General features: G+C 52.0%; 1 protein-coding gene across 1 annotated transcript in view; it reads right to left on the bottom strand.

Moving 5' to 3' along the window:
• VWF (von Willebrand factor) overlaps nt 1–24328 on the bottom strand; it is a 136737-nt gene that overhangs the window by 98241 nt on the left and 14168 nt on the right. Inside the window, exons 4-8 of the mRNA XM_047787770.1 lie at nt 22719–22821; nt 22243–22451; nt 20156–20277; nt 2784–3000; nt 555–677 (exon numbers count right to left, since the gene is read on the bottom strand). Coding sequence (XP_047643726.1) covers nt 555–677; nt 2784–3000; nt 20156–20277; nt 22243–22451; nt 22719–22821 — 774 coding nt within the window. The remainder of the gene's footprint in view (nt 1–554; nt 678–2783; nt 3001–20155; nt 20278–22242; nt 22452–22718; nt 22822–24328) is intronic.

The following is a 24328-nucleotide window of genomic DNA, read 5'->3' as shown; positions in this document are numbered from 1 at the left end:
GAGGCTGATTATTAATCTCCATCCTACTGATGAAGAAATGAAGGCAAGAATTTTCTTCAATATCTTCCAGAAGTTGTGAGTCAAAACTCGCTTTCAATAATTTCAGTAATTTCAATAATTAACCAAAACTTCTCACCAAAGCACACCCCGTCTCTCCTGAGAAAGACACCCTGATGCAAAGCTCTTTTTTCAGCTGTACGCACCCACAGGAAGTATTTTAGAGTATTTCTCCCAGGCCATTCCCTGACACTTAACCAAGAAAACATGGCAGTTCAGAAAGGGCCACGTGCCCCCCAAACAAAGTCACTGTTGGAGCCCAGACTGGCCTTCAATTCCCCAGACACATGTGCTTTCATGGACACAGGAAAACATAAATTAAAAATAAACACCAGCTCAATCCTGATCACTCTGGACAAAGACTTTAAAAAAAATAAGTAAAGGCCCTCTGATTTCAGGGACAAACGCAAGTCCCCAAAGTGGCCTTCACCTGGCTCCCCCCAGCCAAGGGCACCGGCGAGGCCTGGGGTTGGTAAATTAAGTGAAGAGTCTGTTACCAGGGCAGCTGCAGCCATCCACGCACTGCTCCTGACACACTTCGTTGATGTGCAGGCTCTGGCAGGTCCTGGTGCAGGGGGACACGCACTCCCTGTACTCCATGCCGGCGGGGCAGTCCGGCCCTGCAACGGAAAAATCAGGAGTCTCCCCAGCGCCCCCTTCAGGCAGCATCTCACAAGCCATGTGGTGCTCAGAACTTGCCTCCCCCCACCGCTGAGTGTCTGCCCCCCTCATCTTCAGGTTCCCAGAGGCCATGGCACCCCAGTGGCCAAAATCACCTCCTCCCCTGCAGGGGCATCTTCCACCTTGTGGGGCCTGGCTAAGGCTCGGCAGGGTCACCTGAGACCACCACCCCTTCCCTTGGTCATTGGATCTCCAGAAACAACTGGAATTCTTTTGCTTCTCTCTGCTCTGTCCCTTTCACCTAAAACCCTCTTAGGGTGATACCAAACCCCTCTGGGCTGAAAGTGCAAGGCCTCCGAGGCCAAGCAAGGGGTACATGGTGCCTTCCCACCTCCCTCCATTTCATCCCTTCTCTTCTTCAAGAAATTGGGCTCAGAGTTCCTGTCGTGGCTCAGTGGTTAACAAATCCAACTAGGAACTATGAGGTTGCGGGTTCGATCCCGGGCCTTGCTCAGTGGGTTAGGGATCTGGCATTGCCATGAGCTGTGGCGTAGGCTGCAGACGAGGCTCGGGTCCTGTGTTGCTGTAGCTGTGGCGTAGGCCAGCAGCTGTAGCTCTGATTCGACTCCTAGCCTGGGGACCTCCATATGCCTCAGATGTGACCCTAAAAAGCAAACAAAAAAAGAGAAAGAAAGAAAAAGAAAATTTCTTGGGCCCGACCAAACGCCCCCACGCAGGACTGGACTGGGCACACACCATCACACCCACTGCCAGCATGGGGCACATTCCTTCCTATGTCTGCTGAGCATCGGGACTGCCCTCTGAGCCTCATCACCTAGGCCTCCATCCTCCTGCTGGACCAGTTCCTCATGGACATGGGCTGTCTCTCCTTTCTCTCTCTACCCTGCTGCTGACGGATGCGGAGGCCAAAGGACCAGAAGGGCCAGAGCATCTCAGCACGCCACACCCCTTCTCCTGCAAGATGCCACCGGCATCTCCCCATCCTACCTTCAAAGAGCTAAAAAAAAAAAAAGCCAATCCCCCTTCCAGGGGAGAACCCAGGTGCTAACAACCACCTTTCTCACACTCCCACAGCAAAGATGAAAAGCTCTAATTTATAAGCTGCAAAACACCAACCGAAAGGCGTGTGTGGTGTAAATATCCGGGCCACTCCCCTGCACCATCAGCCTGTGTGACCTCTGGGAAGTCTCGGGGGAGAGGAGGCTGCCTGCGAGGTGCCTGGAGAAGTTCCTACTTCATCACCATAATTGGGGGTTGGTGACAATGACAATAACTAGGGACCCAAGGAGATTAGATGACAGATCTCGGGTGAGGGGGAGGGATAATGAGCACTGGCCAAGGAGAGAAGGGATTTAATGAAAGGGAAGAACTTGATAAAAGCCTGAGAGGATCCCAGGATCCCATTTCAGCCACCACCCTGCATCTCATCAGTTCAGACATTAACTGCTGAGTTTTTGTTATTTTTTTGGCTTTGGGGGGGGGGCGGTTAGTTTGGTTTTGCTTTTTAGGGCTGCACCTGTGGCATACGGAAGTTCCCAGGCTAGGGGTCAAATGAGAGCTGCAGCTACCAGGCTACACCACAGCCATAGCCAGGCGGGATCCGAGCCGCATCTATGACCTACACCACAGCTCACAGCAATGCCAGATCCTCAGCCCACTGAGCGAGGCCAGGGATCGAACCTGAGTCCTCAGGGGTACTAGTCAGGTTCATACCCTGCTGAGCCACAGTGGGAACTCCCTGCTGAGATTCTGCTGGCAGGTGGGGAACAAGGTTTTTGAGTGCAGGGGATGGATTTCCTGAGGGAGCCAGGGGGGAGCGAGGGAGGCAGGGAGTAAGAACAAAGTCAGGAGGAGTGACGCAAGGACAGGTTAGGAGGGCCTTTCAAGCTTCATCAAAGCCTTTAAGGAAGGGAGTGTGCTCTGTGCCCAGGTGACAGAGGGCAGGAGCTGGGCAGGAACTGGGCCACAGGACCTGGGTCTCAGAAGGCCCTGACTAGCTGAGGTGTGACAGCCTGAGAGCTTCCAGAATGGCACCGAGAACCACACCCCCACCACTAGCGGGTGGGGGTCCCAAACTGACTCACGGCACAAGCTGTGGTCCATCCAGCCGTAGAGCAGCATGCCCTGCTGGGCACAAGCCCGGGCATACTCCAGGAGCGCGGGGCACGGGCACTGCAGCCCCTGGGTACACGGACACAGCATCTTCTCACACAGGGCCACGAAAGGCTCGGGGTCCACCAGGGGGTGGCAGCGGGCGAACACCGAGGCACTCTTCAGAAGCTGGCACTGCTCCCACAGGCCCTGGGGTGGGGGGAGAGGCCACCTTAGGGAGGGAAGCACCCAGGCAGCCTGGCGTCCCCTGACCTTGGTGCTCGGCGACCTGCCCTGCCCAGAATCCCAAGCACCCGGGCTCGCACCTCGTAGGTGCGTGGCGACATCTGTCTAACGGAACAGTTTAGCGGTCAGTGGAACCCATGCTGTTGGACCCATGCTTTAGGGAGCACCCCGAGACTGGGGCCACCTGCTGGACTGAGCCCTGAAAATGCAGATCCCAGGGCCCTGACCTGCGCTGGCAGGCAGGGTCCTCTGAAGGGAAAGAAGAGAGAGAGATTCACAAAAAGGGCAGAACTGAAGTTCTCACATAATTCCACGGGAGGCCGTGTGGCTCAGAGCCCGGGATATCAGGTCAGTATCTACTCCAGACTCACCTGGTTACCTCCCCTGCCTGACCCGGGCTTCTCCAATGAGGCGGTGAGAGAAGGAGGTGTATAAAGCAGAGTTTCCCGGACTCATCCTCAGAGATTTAAACTCACCGTGTCGGGGATAGAGTTCAGCAAACACTCCCCAGATGGTTCCTGGGAACAGACTGGACCGGTTCCCATCAGCAGAAACATGTCAGGACTCTACAAAGGGTGCCAGAGGCACTGCCAGGCCAGGGCTATTCCGGGGTTTTATCATTTTGTTGACAACCTGAACCCCGTAACACAGGCAGGTTTGGAACTGTTCTCACAGGTGACTCCTGGACATGTTAGCTTAAACAACCCACCCAACACATCAGGTCTGTGTTTCAATGATTCCTTTTGTTTTGTTTTGTTTTTTTTAGGGCCAAACCCGTGGCATATGGAGGTTCCCAGGCTAGGGGTCAAATTGAGCTACAGCTGCCGGCCTACACCACAGCAACACCAGATCTGAGCCACACCTGCGACCTGCACCACAGCTGACGGCTACGTGGGATTCTTAACCCACTGGTCGAGGCCAGGGATCAAACCTGCAACCTCATGGATACTAGTCAGGTTCGTTACCATTGAGCCATGACGGGAACTCCCTGTTTCAATGATTCTAAATGCACATCTTTTCCACAATTGACCTCAAATCAGAGTGCATCTGACAATCGATACCACGCTTTGTCTTTAATTTGACACAATTTGGTATTGTTGCCGTAAGTGATCCCGCTGGGTGCATACTTTCTTCCCTGCATAATTTGTGAACAGACTGACTTCAGCTAAAAAAGAAAGGAGTGTGAGAACCTCTGAAGGAAGGGCTGAGCCTGGAGAGTGAACCAGAGCAAATCGGGGTTCGTAAAGGGGACAGTGAAAAAAAGACGAAGGGACCGGCTCTGAGGAGAGGGAATCCAATCTGTTCACCCGTACAAAGGCTGGCCAGAGCAAGGCTGTGCAAGTCAAGAGCCAGGAGCCAGGCCCCTGGGCCTCGACCAGAGAACAGAAATCTGACCCAGTGCTGCTCCCCACCTGTGAGACCCACCCAGGCAGCACCAGGGGCCGTGCTATGGCCCTAGGGAAAAGCATGTCTGGACAACAGCGCTACCAGGCTGGGGCCTTGCCCCCTACCCCCCACCTGGCCTGCACAGCCTGCCATCAGAATCAGGCGCCCGACGGCCTAGGGTGGGGCAGAGGGTCAGGGAGACCCACAGAGCTCTAGGGCCAGTTAAGTGAGGCTGGTTCCCTCTGCACCTCAGAAAAGCAGCCGCCTTATGAACTGCAAAGCTGCATCCAGGCCTGCGGGCAGGGCAATTAGCAGCTCTGTTTGTTGGGCGTGGAGGCTGAGAGCAGCCATCCATCCTTCCCTCCGAGACCCCACCCTTCTGAACGACCTCCCTGCGAGACTGGGAAAAAACAGAGGCTCAGCAGTGGAGCTGGAGGCAGACCTCCCCCCTTGTTGGAGGAGGGTGTCCTGGAGTAAGGAGGGGGCAATAACTACAGACACTGCCTTGCCAGTGGATGAACAATCGGCTGTGGCACCGAGGTCTCGGGTGATGACGAGCATCCTTCCATTTCCCACCTGAGCGCTTCACACGGGGGAAACTGAGGTTCCTGAAGATCGTGCCAGGAAGAGTCCTGCCCTGGACGTGCTGTGATGTCACAGCCTGGGTCCGGCTTCTGCCTCCCCCATGTGCTGACTGTGTGACCGTGTAACCCAGCTATTAACCCCATCTCCTCTGTGGATGGAATAATAGCCACAGTGCTTATCTGAAAAGACGGAAGTGAAGACTGAATGGAATAATGCCTGGAAAAGGTTTAGCCTAAGAACCCATGACCCCATATCATCGCCATCATCATTATCATCGCTGTCATTGTCATTGATATGCTGGCCACCAGAGAGAGCCCTTCCACTGTCCTTCCTGCCATTAGGCTTATCCTCAGAAGGGTGAGCATGTCACCAGCGGGACAGGACATCTCTGTCCCTTCCCCATCTGCATCTGCCTGGAGTGTACAGGGATAAATGGTTGCCAGGGCAACACTATCAACTCACTAATATCTTGGGGGCTCCGTGATGAGCAGAGGGTTGTTCTTGCTGGTCTTTTATTTGGGAGGGTCTCACTCCTTCAGAATAAAGTAGGTTTCTTTCCGGTAGGAGGATGGGGGAGCGACCCTGCTGGTTCTTTCTAATTAGGCAGGTCTAAGAGCCTCTGTCCTCACTGGCAAGTGAGACTCAGGGAAGGAGATTGGGGCCTGTGTCTGGTTCTTTCCTCTGTCACACTGCCTGGCCCATCAGAAATGCCACTCAGAGGGAGTTCCCTTCATGGCTCAGTGGTTAACTAACCGGACTGGGATCCATAAGGATGCGGGTCCATGAGGATGTGGGTACGATTCTTGGCCTCACTCAGTGGGTTAAGGATCCCACGTTGCTGTGAGCTGTGGTGCAGGTCAAAGACACAGCTCGGATCTCATGTTGCTGTGGCTGTGGTGGAGGCCAGCAGATGCAGCTCTGATTTGACCCCTAGCCTGGGAACTTCCATATGCTGCAGGTGTGGACCTAAAAAGCAAAAAAAAGAAAAAAAGAAAAGAAATGCCATTCCGAGAGTCAGGTTACTGGAGGACCAGGTGCTAGGGCACTTGCCTATCTCCCCCACCCAACACACACACACACACACACACACACACACACACACACACACAAACAATTTAGAACCAGAGAAAACCCCCAAAGGCAACTCCAGGGGATTTTTCTAGTGACTGCTTCCATTGCCTGGGCACCTCAGGACCAGCCCCTGCAGGTCCAGAGACCAGGCTCATGGGTGGGCACAGTGCCAGCCAGAGGCAAGGAGGAGTCCAGGAGACCCCTCCCTGTTTCAGAGGTAAACGGGGCAGAGCCCAGCGTGGCTTGCCTCCAGCTGGCCCCCGTTCATCCTTCCCCTGCTCAAAGGAAAAGTGGGAAAAGTTCTCCAGCACATTTCCTGGGCTGTCCCTGGAGGGATTAAATGGTTTACAGAAAGCCTCAGCAAGAAGGGTGTCTTCTGATCATTGGCCTGGAGGAAGGGAGTGGATTTCTGCAGATACAATCACCTCCCTTAGAAAAATTCCTGTGGCCTCAACCCTTTGCACCTGAAATCTGCCTAGAATTTCTTTCTCAGACAAAAGGAAAAGTCTGTCCTCTGGGCAGCCCTGGCCTGAGCTTGGCCCATGAGGGTGACCAAAGTATGAGGGTCAGGCAGGATTTCCAGGCATCTGAGAGCCTCTGCAGCCCATCTGGCCTCACCGGAGGGCTGCAGCAGAGTGGCACACCTAGCTAGCCGTCTCTGCCTCCCAGGCCTCCCTGATCCACCACAGGCAGCCCCGCCAGGCCAGGTCCTGAGCCAGGACGTCTCCATGGACACAAATCCAAGCTGGAACTATCGCGTATTCTCAGACCCGGTGGCAAGACATGGACCTGTAGGAGGTGACCAAACCTCAGCTCAGCAAGCCTTGGCTGGGTGGTCCATACAAAAGGCAAGTCTGCCTAAGTCCCACCCCGGCTTGGAGGGCCAAGTTTTGGCACTTTAGGGAGGCAGGGAGGCCTCCCACTCCCCATGCCGCACCTCACTGATGGTTTCCCTGTTTTCTTCAATCTGTTGCACACCTACTATGACCAGGCCCTGTGCCAGCTAAGGCCCCGAATAGAAAGCAAACAGACTTGTCTCACATCTGGTCTGGGTGCATCTGCTCTGGTCCCAGAATTATCCGTTCCTGGGGCCATCTCCCCCGATTTCCCTGCAGGCTTTTCAAAGACAGGGGTCGTGTTCCCAAGATGCACATGCCAGGCAATAAGGGAGTGCCGGATCAACACTCATGAACGCCACCATGAGAAAGTCATAGCCCCCGTTCTCAGGGAGCTTTTTGTCTACAGGCACCAGGGGTTTCCACGGAGAAGGTTTACACGACAGCCTGAAAATGTGGGCTCAGTATAAGGGTGTCTCCCCAACCATGCGGCCCGTTGCAGCAGGAAGGAACCTGCAGCCACGATGCCGGGGGAAGGGGGCATAGTCTGAATCAGGCTCTGGATGCTTCCCAGGACTTAGGTTCCTGGGCTGGAGGGAGGCCACGCCAAGGCAAGGCCAGCAGCACAGGTCAAAGCCGGAGGAGAAACAACAGAGTAATTATGGTCAAGCCGAACCTGGAGTAGCCAACAGACGACATAGCTGGCCCTGGGACACTGATCTAATCGTGTCCCATGATCCAGTGGCTTCAGCTGGATTCCAAACCATTTGTGACTTAGGCATGTCTCTTCGGGGCCCCTCGTCTGTGGAAGATGGGTGCTGTTATGCACAGCCGTTTTGGGTAGGCCAGAGGGACACGAGCTCCTGGGCCATTCCTCTGACTTCTTTTTTCCCTTTTTTTTTTTTTTCCGCCATACAACAGCATGCAGAAGTTCCCGGGCCAGGGATCAAATTCGTCCCACAGCAGCAACCCCAAACGCAGAAGTGACAATGCCGAATCCTTAACCCACGGCACCACCAGGGCACGGCACCACCAGGGATTGCCTCTGGCTTCTCACTACCCACCCAAGGCTGTTAATCTGTAGAACCCCAGGCTGGACAACGCCACCACCCCCACCCCTACCCCACGACTCTCCGCCCATCCCCCAGCGTCAAGGAGAAGCAGACCAATCCCCTCCGCCACCTCCAGGGTGGATGCGCGCTCTGTTACCCAACTCATAAGGTTGCCTCAAAGACCACCACATCACCCACTCCCACCAATGGGCCCTTATTTATTTATTTTTTTATTTATTTTTTATTTTTTATTTTTTTGCCATTTCTTGGGCTACTCCCGCAGCATATGGAGGTTCCCAGACTAGGGATCTAATCAGAGCTGTAGCCGCCAGCCTACACCAGAGCCACAGCAATGCGAGATCCGAGCCGCCTCTGCGGCCTACACCACAGCTCACGGCAACGCCGGATCGTTAACCCACTGAGCAAGGGCAGGGACCGAACCCGCAACCTCATGGTTCCTAGTCGGATTCGTTAACCTCTGCGCCACGACGGGAACTCCTGAAGACCCCTTTAAAGAACACTCTCTCCTCAGAGAAAGGCTCAAGACAGCCTTTCTGATTTGGAAACTGAGGCTTGGAGGGAGTAAAGAACTCACTAAGTCAGCAGTTCTCAAAGTATCAGGAACCCCCTACTGACTCCCAAGATCTTTTCAGGGATATGGGAGGTCAAAACTCTTTTCATAATAAAACCGAGATGTTATCTGACCTTTCTGCTCTCCTGCTTTTGCAAATGCACAGTGGAATTTTCCAGAGGCTACAGGCTGTGTGATATGACAACAGACTACAGAAGCAAATGTGAGATTACAGCTGATTTCTCTCAAGCCAGACAATAAAGAGATTTGCAAAACTGCGAAACAACGCCATTCCCCACCCCCAAACTTTTTTGGGTTTGGAATTTATAGTCATTTCTATTAAAGAGATGGTATTCATGTTAAAGGTAAGGTTTCTTATTTTTAACTGAATTTGTGTGTTTTTAAAATTTTCCATTTTAGTATTTAAAAGGGTAAATATCAACAGATACAACCCATATAAACACAGACTCTTTGGCGTCCTTCATTATTTTTAAGAGTACAAAGGGGTGGAGTTCCCTTCATGGTGCAGGAGTTAACGAATCCGACCAGGAACCATGAGGTTTCCGGTTCGATCCCTGGCCTTGCTCAGTGGGTTAAGGATCTGGCATTGCCATGAGCTGTGCTGTAGGTCACAGTTGTGGCTCAGATGCAGCGTTGCTGTGGCTCTGGTGTAGGCGGGCAGCTACGGCTCCGACTAGACCTCTAGACTGGGAACCTCCATATGCCACAGCTGCAGCCCTAGAAAAGGCAAAAAAAAAAGAGTATAAAGGGGCCCTCAGTCTAACTAGTTAGCCAACAGCTGTACTGGTGAAGGAGTCACTGAGCAGGACGCAAACCCTGCCACCAAGCCACAACTCACCCGGTCTTCCTCGCCCCTGATGCTCCCACCCTCTCCATCTTATTTCCTCTGGATCAGATTAAAAGACAGGGTCATACGGCGGCTATAGCCCAGGTTTCAGAAGCATGGTTGGGCTGGAGTCCCAACCCCGTCACTTACAATTGTGTGAGTCTGTTAGAGAACAGTGACCAAAACCGCCCACCTTGGCCAGACCCCATAAAAGCCACTTGCTTGAGTTGCATCACAGCAGGAGGCCCTGATAAGGAGCACGATGCTGCCCTGAAAACTAACCAGGAGGACTGGGGAGGGGCCAACACGAGGGAGGAGATGACCCGCCTCCCAGGATCCTTGGCACTGGAATCCCTCTTGGCTGAGAGGTGCACGTGCCACCTCGAAGGACCCTGAACCAGACCAAGGACGGGCCAAGCAAAGGTAATTGGCTAGAGACAACTGGAAACTCACCCCATTCCCGTAAAACCTGAGGCAGCGAGCCATGTGGCAGAGCAGTTCCCCTGGGTTCCCTCAACTCTGCCCAGGCGCCCCTTCCCAATTAAAGTCTTGCTTTGGCAGCACATGCATCTCCTTGGACAATTCATTTCCGAGGAGTGTTAGACAAGAGCCCATTCTCAGGCCCTAGGAGGGGTCCCCCTTCCTGCAACAAATTCAGGAAAACTATCTCCCCTCTCTGCACCTTGGCTTCCCCACCTGTAAAAGAGGGAGATTGTGGAAGAGATTGAAGGTTGCCCAGAATATATTTCTGCTTTCCCTCTTGGTTGGAAAAACCTTGGTTTTCAATCTTGCCCTAGGTACACAACCACTGGAAATAAAGATTCCATTTCTCAGCCTCCCTTGCAGCTGGGAGTGGCCGCATGACTCAGCTGCACCCCCAGGACATAACCAGGAGGGTCGGGCGCAACTCCCAGGAAGCGGCCTCAAAAAGGAGGGGGTGCTTCTTTCTTCAACCCTGTTCTTCCTACTGCTAGAATGTGGTTGTGATGCCTGGCACTTAAGCCACCCTTTTGGGCCATGAGGCTGAGGACATCAGAGAAATGAGACAGAAGGACCCTTCATCCCAACACCATGGCATCCATACCTTCTCGAGCTCCTTGACCACAGGAGAGAAATAATACTTCTCTACTGTGCAGGCCTGTCCTGTCACGGTGGAACCTAGTCCTAACACTGCTAGCAATGCCTGCCTCAGACATGGCTGCAAAATAAAAGCCAATGAGATTGCACAGGGAAGGCAATTAAGTGCTTATAACTATTATCCTTGGCTTGCTGTCAATACTAGCCAAATAGCTTGAAAATGGCTTCTCCTCAGCTCTCTGCTAAACCATTGTGGCAGAGAGACCAAAAAAGGGTCAGCTAATTCACTTCCAGCATCTCCTTGGCTCCAGTGCCTGGCAGTGGCTACTTCTCTGTTCCTGCATCTCTTGTCTGTGGTGCCAGAGGCTGGCGAGAGAGTGCCAGCCCGGCCCCATCAAGCAATGACCTCACCCTGCTTGGGTGGGTGTGCAGACCCAACTGGGGCCCAGCTCAATCACATTTTCAGTTCATTAAAGAAGACCAGGCCTCCTCCCTGGAGATGACAAGCCAGTTGGAGGAAGGAGGAGAGGGAGAGAGAAGAACAGCTCCCCAGGGGCAGGTGGGCGGGGGGGCGCGAAGTGGGGGAGAGGAGGAAAAAAACAGTAGCAAGAAATCTGGAACTTAGCTCCTGTGTTGTTTCCCAAACAGCTGAGGAAGGAGAAGGGCAGGGGGCATTCCTAGGTCTGAAGTGAGCAAAGAAAACAAATAGGCTAATAGATAAAGTGCAAGATTGTTCAGCCAGGCTCTGGGGTGGGTGCTGCCTCTGGAGGAGGTCTGGAGATGCCTGCGCCTGAACGGGCCCAAAGCAGTGGGTTCTAGAATTCATTCCCCCCAACCCTCCCACCCTCCCAACTCCCCCTCCCCACATCCCCCCCCCCCTCAACCCCTTCCCTCCTCTGCCAGGGCAGAGTTTTCATTGGTCAGCCTGCAAGGATGGCTGGGAGAGGGTGGCTGGTTCTATTTCTCACTTCTGCATGGCCTTGGATTCCCATTCACCTTCCAAGATCTGGCTCCAAAAGACCCCATGAAACTGGCTGATAGATTTCCACTACATGGATGGTTTCTGTGGAATGGGATGCTCCTCTCTCTGAGACAGTTGGGGTACAGCCCTCGTGAGAAGCAGGGTGACTGGCTATGTCACTGAAGTCCCCAGTGCTGAGAGAGGTGGCCACAGAGCCCTCCAAAGGGCCCATCTCCCCTTCGCCCCATTGTCCTCAGGCAGCCTGGGAGCAGTTCCCAGGGATCAGGGCAGGGCCCCAGCTGGCCAGGAGGTCAAGGTTCTAGCACAAGCCTCGAGTGCTCAGTTTGGGTTCTGGCCAAGTTCTGGGCTTGGAACCACTCTGCCCACCCTTCTGCGGCTCAGGAAGGAATCAACTCTGGGATAAGAGCTGTGGCCCCACTTCGCCCTTTCCTGACCCAAGGAGAGCATCGCGTCATTCTCTGTCAGGGCCGTTCAATGCCTTCTCTGGGTCTTGTCTCTAAATGAGATGGCAAATCTGCCTTAGGGTACAAACATCTGAATAAGCACGTGCTGGTGGGCACCTCAGGCTCCTATTCTCACCAAAAGGAGGGAAGGAAAGCCGCTTAGGAGATGTTTTGCAGAAGGGTTTTGAGATTGCTGGGTCAGGGCAGCATTGGCACTGAAAGCTTGAGACCTAGGACCTGACAGCCTCCCCCAGGGATTGTCACGGACCCTGAAAGGCCACGTTCTGCTTCATCTGAGAGAAATCTTGAAACCCTGTGGCAGCCCCTGACCTCTGCCAAGAGACCAGACCCCCCAAAGGCACAGGGGCCAAGGTCACCATCCCACCAAAAGCACAGAAGCTCACGGACCCTGCTCCCACCCTGCACTCGGGTAGGGGAGGGAATTGGCTTGAAAGGAAAAGGATGCTTATTGCGTCAGGGTCAGGCAGGGCTCTGCTTGTCTTCAGAGGGAGGCTGAGCTGCAGAGCAGGGAAGCAGGTACGTGAGGACACGGCAGAGCAAGTGAAACCAGGGCCCGCCATATGGATTCTTGGGTCTTGACAAAGCACCCCAAATAATTCCTCACTCCTTAGCCTACTGATGACTTGAGAGAGTGGTCCTTTCTGCAAAAAGGGAACATGTGTGAGTGTGCATGGATATGTATTGTGTGTGTGTGTGTGTGTGTGTGTGTGTGTATACATGTGGGTATGTGTGTGTATCTGGTGTGAGTGTGTATATATGTGTGCGTAGGTGTGTGTAGGTGTCTATGTGTGCATGCTATTGGACCTCAAGTCCTCCTCAAGGAGCTAGAACTCAAAGCCTCTGGGCAAAACAAGAATCACCAGACCCTTGTGGGCCCCATCTCATTGTAATGCCCGATGTCCCACCTCGGGGAAGCTGCCTACCCCTTCCTGCCCCTACTAGGAAAGGTACATGGCCCATGCCTCACCCCGCCCCTACTGGGGCCTTATACACCCCCAACCAACCAGCAAGTGTATTGTAAGACCCCTCTTTCCAACCAATGAGCAGGTCAGCAGTTGTATCCTGAGACCTCACCTCTCCCTGGGCTATAAAAACAGACACCATGTACCTGGGGTTTGCTCACCCTGATTATCAAGCAGTCAGCCCGCTGTGTTAACAGCATCTCTTGCCTCAATAAAATTGTCTTTTCTTCACCTTGCTTTGAATCTGGAAAAACTTTTCCAACCAACATGCACAGACCGTGACATATGTGTGTGTATCTGGTGTGTATGTATACGTAGATATGTGTGTGTGTGTGTGTACGTGTGTTCCTGTGACTATATGTATATCTGGTGTGTGTGTGTGTGTGTGTGTGTGTGTGTGTGTGTGTACTTATGTTCAAACCCCAGCTAGGAGCTAAGCATCCCTGGGACACAGTGGGTGGGCACCATCTGTACAACCACATCAAGTCACAGGGCTGTCACCTGACAACTAACTCCTCTGGGGCTCCTGGGTTACAAGGATCTCTTCTTGAGATGTACTGACCTCCCCTGGATTAACTCTCTGACCACAGTCGGCCTCCATGAATCAAAACTATTCCACCAAGCAAATGAAGGTAACAAAATTCTTCCCAGTCTCCTAGAAAAATCTATTTCAGGCCATGTCTCTCAATGACGTGAGGGTGGAGGCAGCAGGGAGAGAAAGCAGGGATTCAGGAGTGGGCGTGGCCAGCGACCCCAGCCCCGCCTCCCCATCCACGAAGTCACCTCCCTCCAGGCGACTGTGAGCAGAGACCATAGAAAGAGCTGGATACAAATTTTGCAAATGAAAGACTTGGGCAACATTTCATGAGGATGTGAAGAGTGAATTGTCCCCAGAGGATGGGTATTTTGTGGGCCTCTTTGTGCTATGGAGGGGGCATGTTCCCTTCATTCAAAGTAAACACGAGTATTTACAAATGTTAGCTCTGGCAGGAACAGGTGACTTCCTGGGGGAGGAGGAATGACAGGTGAGCAGCAGGCTCTTTCAGAGGAGAAAGGGGGAGAAAATGAGCCGATGGGAGCATCCAGACAACAGAAAGAATAAGGATTGGGGTCACCAAATAAACACCAAAGTCGGAGCCTGCAGAAAACAGGCCACCTGGGATTCTTAGGTGACTGATGAGACTAAAGCTGCATGTGAACGCCTGAAAAAGACCTGGAGAAATCAGACGGCAAGGATCTCGCTTCTCCAGAGTTCGAGGGGACCTTGAGGGAGGTTTTCACCTTCAACTAGGGAGAGAGAGAAAGGGATGACTTCTCAGGGAGCCAGGAAGGTATGCATAGGACCGGGCTCAGCACGATGGCTGGAAAAGAACCCAGCAAGCATGTTTCAAAGACTTGACTTAAAGTCCAGGTTGCACCCCACCTGCTTATCAGGGTCGAGCTGGCAGGGCGCATTCATGCAGATAGCTTCTGGGGTCTCATCTCACTCTGAGTTACTAGGAGCCTGAGGCTCCTAGCAGCAATGAAAAGAAAGACTGGTCATCGTGAGAACTAGCCCTGAGGTGGTAGATGGAGAGAACTCTCTGGACCAGGGGCAGGAGAGTATAAGCAGTTTTTGCAGGAAGAGCTCCTTCAAGAGATGCCCTTTCTCTTGTCACTTTAGCAGGGCTATATTATAACTCACCTCCAGCCCAAGCACATCTTTCAAATCTTTTGATCACACAATCCATTGCCTAACCTGTTGGTTCTTTCCACAGATCAAAGAACTCGAACTGAAGAATAAGCAACTAACAGATGAGCAGCTCTTTCCCCAGCCTCCCCTTCAGTCATCTCACGAACAAACCACATGAGCAACACAGCATCTAAAGAAAGATCACAAGGACTCAATGTCTGCACACAGAGAGAGACAGCAATGACCCTGAACTATCTCCAGGATTCACTCTTACTTCCCCCTTTTCCCTTTAAAAACAGGAGCTGCACAGTGTAGGCTGCAGATGGGGCTCGGATCTGGCATGGCTGTGGCTGGGGTGTAGACCAGCAGCTGCACTCCCATTCGACCCCTAGCCTGGGAACCTCCATATGCCACAGATGCAGCCCTAAAGAAAAAAAAAAAACAGGGCTGAGCAAAATCCTCGGAGTTGGTTTGGGGACACAAGTCAGCCTTCTCCCCGAGACTGCCAGCTTTCTGATTAGAGGAATCTTTCTGTTTCTACCACCACTTGCCTCTTGTGTATTGACTTTGGAGCAGGCAGCAGCAGGGCTTGATAACAGAAGTGGCCTCCCATTCAGACAGCAGCAGCAAAAGCAGGAGCCAGCCCTCCCACTCTGGAAGAGGTGATTCCTAGGAGCAGCAGGGTCGTAGCCACTATACCCCCCAGTGGAAGCAAGGCCAAGGTCATAGCCATCACGGAGAGTTCTGCAAGTCACACCCAAGGCTACACCATTCCCATTAGACATCATGCCTGTGTACCTACATTCTGTGTACATTTATAATATTTACTAAGGCCATTTCCCAGCAGGTGATGGTAAAATGTCCTGAAAAGGGGGGTGCCTTTTTCCAATTAGCAAGAGCATCATATGGACTAGCTGCATCCCACATACAGCCTCCTGAATCCGGGGACCTCATGGTACAGACAGGACTGCAGGACAAAAACAAGATCCCTGCATAAGGTTCAGCACTAAGTGACATTCCCCAGATGGACAGAATTTAAATTTTTTTAAATGACCTAGGGATCTTTCTAAAATGTTCATTGTTTAGTAGAGTTACCCACAAACTAACATCAATTACTGGAGCATCTATAGCTTGGTGCTTTTGATTGCTAGGTCTGTAGCCTGAGCTCCAGACTCCAGACTTGCTGCCCTCTGAAAAGCTGATAAAAGCCTGCAAATCTGCGTGCAATCAAACAAGCCTTTATCCCTCCTGATTGAGAGAGGCTCCGGGTTTTGTTGGCATAACAAGGAAACATTCATTCCCCCTGGGAATAAGTAATATGACCTGGCTCTCAGAATGAGCCGATGCCTTGGAAAGAGAAAGCACCAGAGAAGTGGGAGAATAGATTCTGGCGGCCTCAAGAAAGCTCTTGGGTCAGTGCCGTCTCCCCCACGCACACTCTGCCGCTGCAAATGTGCCTTGGAGCCACAGTGGCAGACCCTTGCAAATGATGCCCGTTTACCAGACCAGACCTCTGAACCCAGGGGCCCCTCGGGATGAAGCAGGCTATGGACAATTCCAAAGACTGCATTAATCACCTCCCAGGAGCCATCTTTGTGCTTCCCGGCCAATAAGGGCGGCCCACTCGTAGGCAAACACAGCCTAATTGGCTGAGACAAAGCCAGGCCCCCCTTCTCAGGTAAACAGCCTGAAACAGGTGTCCTGAGCTAGAAGGAGCTTGTGCCTTGGGAGACCTGAGCATCTGGGGGCTGTTCCCAGGGCACTGGTTAGTAAGAACTTGAACACCCCCGGGAGACAAAGTGAGTAGCAAGTGTGCAGCTGAACCTCCAAAGTCGCCTGGGAGAGAGGCCAGGACTTTCTGACGCTCCCCTCCCTGCCCCCCTCTGTCTTAGGGAGGCAGAGTGCCTGGCTCCCCTCTCTACTGGGCCTCAGTATCGGGTTCCCCCGATGGAAACCCCTGGCTTCACCTCCCACTTCTTAGGGATAAATGAGAGTATTCCTTTGTACTCCGAGAGTGGGAACACTTGTTCTGAGCTAACACTGCACTGCCTGTGTTTGCAAAATAAAGTGAGACAAAGCTCATGGCCTCAGAGGTACCTCCCTGTCCCCACCCACCTCACCATTCCCCCCACCCCATGCCACCGCTGCTTAGAGAACACCGAGGGGCAGGAGACACCGGCCAACCATGGATGTGCATTTGAGAATAAAAGAAAGATGATAAAATCCACCTCTTCCCCTCCCCGCTGCCCACCATTCTACAAGTGTCCTCATTGGGAAATGTGCTTGGGTTATAAGCAGCTCCAGAAGAATAGCTGGCTTCTGCATTTCCCCACCCTCCATGGCTATGTGTTTAGGCACCTGGCTCTCCTCCCCCCAAGCTGTGCTCAGCTCCCCAGAAGAAATGGGGTTATAACTGGGAGGAGGGGAGGAGTGAATGAATGAATATTTTGAGCTTCCTCAAAGTATTGTATGCGCTTGGCCTGCCTCTCCCTCTCCCACTCTCCAAGCGTGGCCACTCTGGGGTTAACACAGACACAGGAGGACGCCAGGAGTCCATAAATGATAATGACAACAATGACAGCTCCTAGGATGGAGACCTAGGGGCTAAACACGCCTCTCTCTTATTCTTTCAGCAGCAGGTATTAGTCCTGTGCCTGTTTAACATGTGTGGAAACTGAGGCTCTGGGCAGGCAACAGTCTTGGCAAGAGTTACAAAGCCGATAGTGACCTGACCCCAATCCTGGACCTGTAGCCCAAGGCAGAGACCCAGAGCTGGGAAAGCTCCCTCGAGGAGCCCCAATGGCAAGCGTCTGGTATTTCAAAGTCTTTCTGGAAAGAAGAGGAAATGACCCCCTTCCCCACTCTGACATCCTTCCCTCCCGCCCCCTGCTCTGGGGTTAGACCTTGGTCTGCCTTTGTCATTGCTAGTACTGGGCCACATTCCAGGTGACACATGTTTACAGACTAGCCGGAAAACCTAGCAGCTCTGAAACACTAGAAACCCAAGAAAAAGAGGCAATGGGAAGGAACTTGTTGATAGGTTGGAAATTGTGTTTACAGTTGGCAGCTGGGTTGAGCATCACCCAGAGTATTTTCCTGGGCCTGACATGCTCCTTGGTTCAGAAGATCAGATTGTTGCATGCATGTGGAAAAGACTCACTTTCTATAAAACAAAGTTTTTAGGCTAAGGAAGGGATCTGTGCATATGTGCATGTACGTGTGTGTGTGTGTGTGTGTGTGTTCCCTCCCTCCTTCCCTTCAATTCTGGAGGGAGTAGGAGAGGGCTGGATTTTCTTTTCTTATGTAGACTTGGTTCTACAAGCGAAGGATGTGGGGTGGTTGCCATGGAGGGAATAAAACCACCGAATTTGCACCCATCCACCCACTGACACTTTAGTGAGACCTGTTATAAACTGCCCCTTTAGCCCAATCCAGAGAAACACACAAAGAGCTTTAGAGCTGAAAGTCATCTCAGAGTTCCCATCGTAGCGCAATAGAAAGGAATCTGACTAGGAACCATGAGGTTGTGGATTCGATCCCAGGCCTCACTCAGTGGGTTAAGGATTCGGCGTTGCCATGAGCTTTGGTGTAGATCACAGAAGGGGCTCAGATCCCCCGTTGCTGTGGCTGTGGTGTAGGCCGGCAGCTGTAGCTCCGATTCGACCCCTAGCCTGGGAACCTCCACATGCCACGGGTGCGGCCCTAAAAAGCAAAAAGCAAAAATTAAATAAATAAATAAATAAAATAGAGCTGAAAAGCATCTCAAGAATCATGGAGCTCAGCTCCTGAAAGAAAACTCAAGGGTAGAAATCACTTGATTTCTTGCTGAGGTGATGCAGCCCAGACAGAGATGGGAGTCGAGCAGAGGGTGAACTCTGACTCCCAACATTAGCTGGTGACTCCAGGCAGCGACTTTACCTCCTCTGGCTTTGGCTTCCTCATCGCTCTGCAGAATCGCACATGCCCAGGCAAATGGCTTATTTGGCCTGTCAGGTCCTGTCATGGCAATGGTCCTGGGTACAGTCGGGGCCGGTGGAGGCAGTGGGGGGGGGGGGGGCACCCTCTTCCTGCAGGGCTGTGGGTTAGACCTGCATGATTGCCCCCTGGATGGGAGTCAGGGAGGGGGTGCTGTTAAGTAGCCTGCTTTACAGGGGATGTTGGGTGCAGTGTAGATGCCGGCAGAGCAGAAGGTCTCAGCCAGCAGAGGCTGAGCATTGGCTGCTAGGGGCTCACAGCCCAGCCACTCTGCAGCCACTGCCCTTGGTCCAAGGGAGCTATCATGCCTCCTTGCCCAGCGGTAGCCTACATCCAGGGACCTACTGGCCATCCCAGCTGGGCCACCCCAGCTTTAGTGCTCCTCGAGGGACCAGCAGAGCCCTCAGCTGTAACCGCATGACATTCAGCTGCTTCTCCCCTAGCCCAGCCCAGCCTCTCCCACTCCCTGAGATTCTCCCCAGCCACTCCCTGCACACAAGCCTCCATCACAGGGTCTGCTTCCAGGAAACCTGACCTAACAACACCTCTGAGAACTGGAGTTTGGCACTTGCCATCAGGATTAAATCACGAGCCAAAGCAGCTGCCAACCTGCAGCACCACAGCCTTAGCGACACCCAGATTCGAGCTGCATCTGTAACCTACACCACAGCTTGTGGTAAGGCTGGATCCTTAACCCACGTCTTCAGAGAGACAACATCGAGGACTTAACCTGCTAAGCTACAAGGGAAACAGAGCGGCTCACTCCTGATTTCCACCCTGAGCTCCCCTCCGGGGTGCTATGGGTCGGCAGCAGCAGTGGCTCATGATTTAATCCAAGCAGAGGCTGATGGCAAGGGCCAGACTCAGTTCACACCTCCACGGAAACTGGTCCCCAGACGGGGAGTCTCTGAGTGCAGCCTGGACGGGGCAGTCCATGCGCTGACAGGGCCCCGCCTCATCCGGGGCCAGGCTGCTCCCTCCCCGGCTCAGCCCAGGCAGCCTGGTCCCAAGAGGGGGTTGTCCATGGAGGGAGGTCTTCCCCCACCCAAAGCATCACCCTCCCAACACCCCCACAAAGAAGCACAATGGGGGGTTCCACAATGGCTTGGCTATCACAGCCTCAGGAAACTGTTGCAATATTCAGCCCCATCCCTGTCCCTCCCCCTCCCCCGGCTTTCCCCCCCTCCCCCACCCAAATGTAAAGTAACCCCTTTCCTGCTGGTGAAAACTTTGGGGGGGGCCTTGCCCCCATTTGTACTTTATGACAACCACGTAGTGGGCACTTAAAAAGGAATGGTTTTCTCCTGCAGAATTTCAGGCAGGTGACAATGGGGCTGTTTGGGGACAAGAGGACACTGGAGTGTAAAACAGAAAAGTATAGTCACTCGCTGTACCCATTCATTCGACCAGGCCCATCTTTAGAGTTCCAGACCCAGGATAATATTAGAACTAGAGTCAACCAGACTCTAGCCACCATTGGTTTTTAGGAGGAAAGGGACCTGTGGCACCTTGAGAAGCTGGAGGGACCCAGAGAGGCAGGCCCTGGATGGAGGACCTGGGGCCGCACCGGATATCATCCTGCCTCGTGACTTCGGCAGTCCCACACCTCCCAGACCACATCCCGCCTGGGTGGACCCACCTTCTGCGTTTCAGAGGAGATGTTGCACGAGATGCTGGGAGGGGCTGCCCGCTGGCAGTGCTGCTCCCCACTGCTCAGAGCCCAAGAGTTGGCAAAGCTGTAGGGGTCCGAGGTCAGGGTCCCTGCGGAAAAAGTTCCAGGAGAATGAAGCCATGGTCACGAGGCCTGGGACTTCTGAGGAAGATCTCTAGGTCTGTGATGCCCTGACACAACAACTGTCTTTGGAGTCAAACTCAGGCGTCTAGGGCGGGGATCCGCTCAGCACGGCTGGATGGATGGGCAGGAAAAGCGATGAGGAATAAGCCCACCCACTCTCACTTCTCCTGCATCTGCACGCCTTCCTCCCTCCGCGAAGAACATTCTCCACCCCTTTACTACCTTGAGTGTCTCCCCTTGGGTTAAACACATGCTTGTCACACCACCCACAAATCCCACTCCTAAATATTTTCCCAGAGAAACCGAAGCACATGTCCACACAAAAACCTCTATCTGAATACCCCCTCGCACTTATTAGGATGGCAGCTATCCCAAAACCCAGAAAATAACAAGGGTCAGTGAGGATGTGAGAAATGGGGAATTTTGCACTGTTGGCGGAATGTATGATGGCAGAGCCACTGGAAAAGGGTATGTATGTCTCCAAAGAATTGCCACATGGTCCAGCAATTCCATTTCTGAGTGTCCATCCAAAAGAATAGGAAGCAGGGTCTTGGAAAGATATTTGTACACTCGTGTTCATTGCGGCATTCTTCAGAGAGCCATGAGTAGATAAAGCAGACAAAAAGTAGTTTAAAAAAAAAAGAAGAAGAAGAAGTAGACTTTAATAATACAATTAACAAAAGTAGTGCAACAAAAAAGATGCAGAATCTGGCACCAATCAGAAAACATTCTGTTGGAGCACCCATAGAACAGTTACAAAAAAGATCATGTACCATCCTGCAAACGAACCTCCCGAAGTTTCTAATTTGAATCAGAAGTCAGTTTACTTACGAAAGATAACTTTAAACATTCTAAACATTTAAAAACTTTAAACATATTTAATAGGTTGAGAAAGAACTCAAAATGGAAATTAGAAAATTCATGGAACTAAATGAAAATGAGAGCATTTATATAACAAAATTGGCGTGGTGCAGCTAAGGTGGTATCAAAGAAAACTGACAGCGGAGTTCCCATCATGGTGCAATGGAAACAAATCCAACTAGGAACCATGAGGTTGTGGGTTTGATCTCTGGCCTCAATCAGTGGGTTAAGGATCCAGAGTTGCTGTGAGCTATGATGGAGGACGCAGACGCGGATCAGATCCCACATTGCTGTGGCTGTGGTGTACGCCAGTGGCTACAGCTCTGATCGGACCCCTAGCCTGGGAACATCCATGTGCCATGGGTTCAGTCCTAAAAAGCAAAAAAAAAAAAAAAAAAAAAAAGTTTATGTAATTGAAATTACCAGGAGTTCCTGTTGTGGCTCAGCAGGTTAAGAACCCGACTAGCATCCATAAGGAAGTGGGTTCAATCCCTGGCCTCGCTCAGTGGGTTAAGGAGCTCGTGTTATTGAGGCTATGGTGTAGGCCGGCAGCTGCAGGTCCGATTTGACTCCTAGACTGGGAACTTCCATATGGCACAAGTGTGGCCATAAAAAGCAAAAAAAAAGAAAGAAAGAAAGAAAAAAAAGAAAAGAAATTATAAGAATAAATCTTAGCAGTGGTTTTCACATTGTCTGTAATATATTCTGATGTTCAAGAAGTGAACACGTGCACTTACCACATTGGGAGCAAGTATGGAGAACCCCTCTTTATAGATTTTATCTGTGAAGTCCCATCTTAGTGGCTCAGGAGGATCTGTCCAAACCGTGCAGCCCTTAGCAACTGTCTACCATGTGGGGCATTCAAAGTTGAACCAAGTCAGGTCTAAGGAGCCCCAAGGTCTGGCATGACAGAGGGTCTAGGCAGTGAGGAGGAATGCTAAGAGAGAAGGTTGGTGGCATAAACGGAGGTGAGGACATGGGGAGGCTGGAATGCCCAGGGAGGGGGCCGAATGAAAGCTCGTGAGCAGGGAAGCCACACGTTCCAGAAAGAGCATCCCAGGAAAGCTTACCCTCCTGAGTCTTAAAGTCATCTTCAGAGAAGATGTTAAAGTCGCCGCAGAGCCCGCAGGTCTTGTTGAAGTATCTGTCTGACAGCAGGACTTGAAAGTTGCCGCTCCCATCAATTCTGGCCACAAAGCCGTAGGCCTTGCTGGACAGCGTGTGGTACCCAGCCTGGGATTCCAGATACAGCCCTTTGCTGGCATAGGGCGTGGAGATGCTGGAGAGACAGGAAGAGCTCAGGCTTCTCATCCGTTTTCACGATGTCGCTCCACCACCTCCACCCAACCCTACGCTGCAGGGTGTGGAGACCACGGTGTGGAGGCTGAGGGCCTGTCCAGGAGTCAGACACCTGCTCTGCCCCCACTTCCTCTGGGCACATCCACTTCTTCTCGATGGGCTCCCGCTTCCTCTGAAAAACATCGGGGGAGTACCAGGGGACTCCCCAGGGCCTCTTCTAATTCCAGCCTTCTGGGCTCTGTCTTACCTTTGGTCCCCCTGCAGCACGGTGCCATTGACAAACACGTGGATGTCAAAAAATTCTCCAAGATACACAGACAGGCCCACTCTCTTGCCATCTTGGAAGTCCCCTGAAAGAGAAAAAAAATCATTTAAACTGGATAGCGATTAAGACCCAAAAATGTATTCAGAGTCATCGTCTCTATAATCTTATCTCTGTGGGAAACTCCCCCCAAAGCCTTTTTTAAAATGGGCAGCAAAAATCTCCCTAAAAATCTCATTTACTCCCTTATCTCTCCATTCATCTGAAAATACTGACTGACCCCTGGATACAGAGCCCTCTGATCATCTCTTCTAAAGAGAATGTAAACACCTGACCCCTTCCTTCTGGGCATTTACGACTGAAGTATAAAGATAAAAGAGGCATAAATCAAATACAGGCAGTAAGACAGGGAATCAAAGCCACCAGGTAAGCTATTGGTGACAGGTACTCTCAGAGGAGTTATTTAAAATGTTCTCCTAGGAAAGACAAATACCGTAGGATATCACTTCTTTGTGGAATCTAAAATCTGGCCCAAATGAACCTATCTACAAAACAGAAACAAACTCACAGACATAGAGAACAGACGTGTGGTTGCCAAGGGTTAGGGAGTATGGGGTTGGTAGATGCAAACTGTTACATTTAGAATAAATAAGCACTGAGGTCCTGCTGCACAGCGCAGAGAACTGTATCCAATCTCCTGGGACACACCATGATGGAAAAGAATATAAAAAAGAATGTGTAGGAGTTCCTGTTATGGCGCAGTGATTAACGAATCCGACTAGGAACCATGAGGTGGCGAGTTCAATCCCTGGCTTTGCTCAGTGGGTTAAGGATCCAGCGTTGCCGTGAGCTGTGGTGTAGGTTGCAGACGTGGCTCGGATCCCGCGTTGCTGTGGCTCTGACATAGGCCGGTGGCTATAGCTCCAATTCGACCCCTAGCCTGGGCACCTCCATATGCCAAGGGAGTGGCTCAAGAAAAGGCAAAAAGACCAAAAAAAAAAAAGAAGAAGAAGAAGGTGTATATATAAAATGGAATCAATTTACTGCACAGCAGAAATTGGCACAACATTGTAAATCAACCATACTTTAATAAAAAAAAGGTTTTTTTGTCTTTTTTTTTTTTTAGGGCCGCACCCACAGCATATGGAGGTTCCCAGGCTAGGGGTCAAGTCGGAGCTATAGCCTCTGGCCTATACCACAGCCACAGCAATGCCAGATTCAAGCCAAGTCTTCAACCTACACCACACCTCATGGCAATGCCAGATCCCCAACCCACTGAGCAAGGCCAGGGTTCGAACCCAAAACCTCATGGTTCCTAGTCGGATTCATTTCCACTGTGCCCTGATGGGAGCTCCATGAAATGGAGATTATTGAGTCCCTCCTCCGTTTACTGAATCTGCTTCTCTTGGAGAAGTTCAGAGATGCCACAGGTAAAGTGCCTCACTCGGTGGGGCGCCTTAATAAGGACACAGTAAGTGATTGACGTGGCCGTTAGAGACGTTTCAATAGCCAAACTCATGACCAGATGGCCCCTGACACTTCTGTTGTGAGGGGCAAACACAGAGACAACGGTGGGTGGCGGCAGTTGACATGAA

This window comes from Phacochoerus africanus, chromosome 7, assembly GCF_016906955.1.
Source record: "Phacochoerus africanus isolate WHEZ1 chromosome 7, ROS_Pafr_v1, whole genome shotgun sequence".
Lineage (NCBI taxonomy): Eukaryota > Metazoa > Chordata > Mammalia > Artiodactyla > Suidae > Phacochoerus > Phacochoerus africanus.
This window is presented reverse-complemented; position numbering and strand designations above follow the sequence as displayed.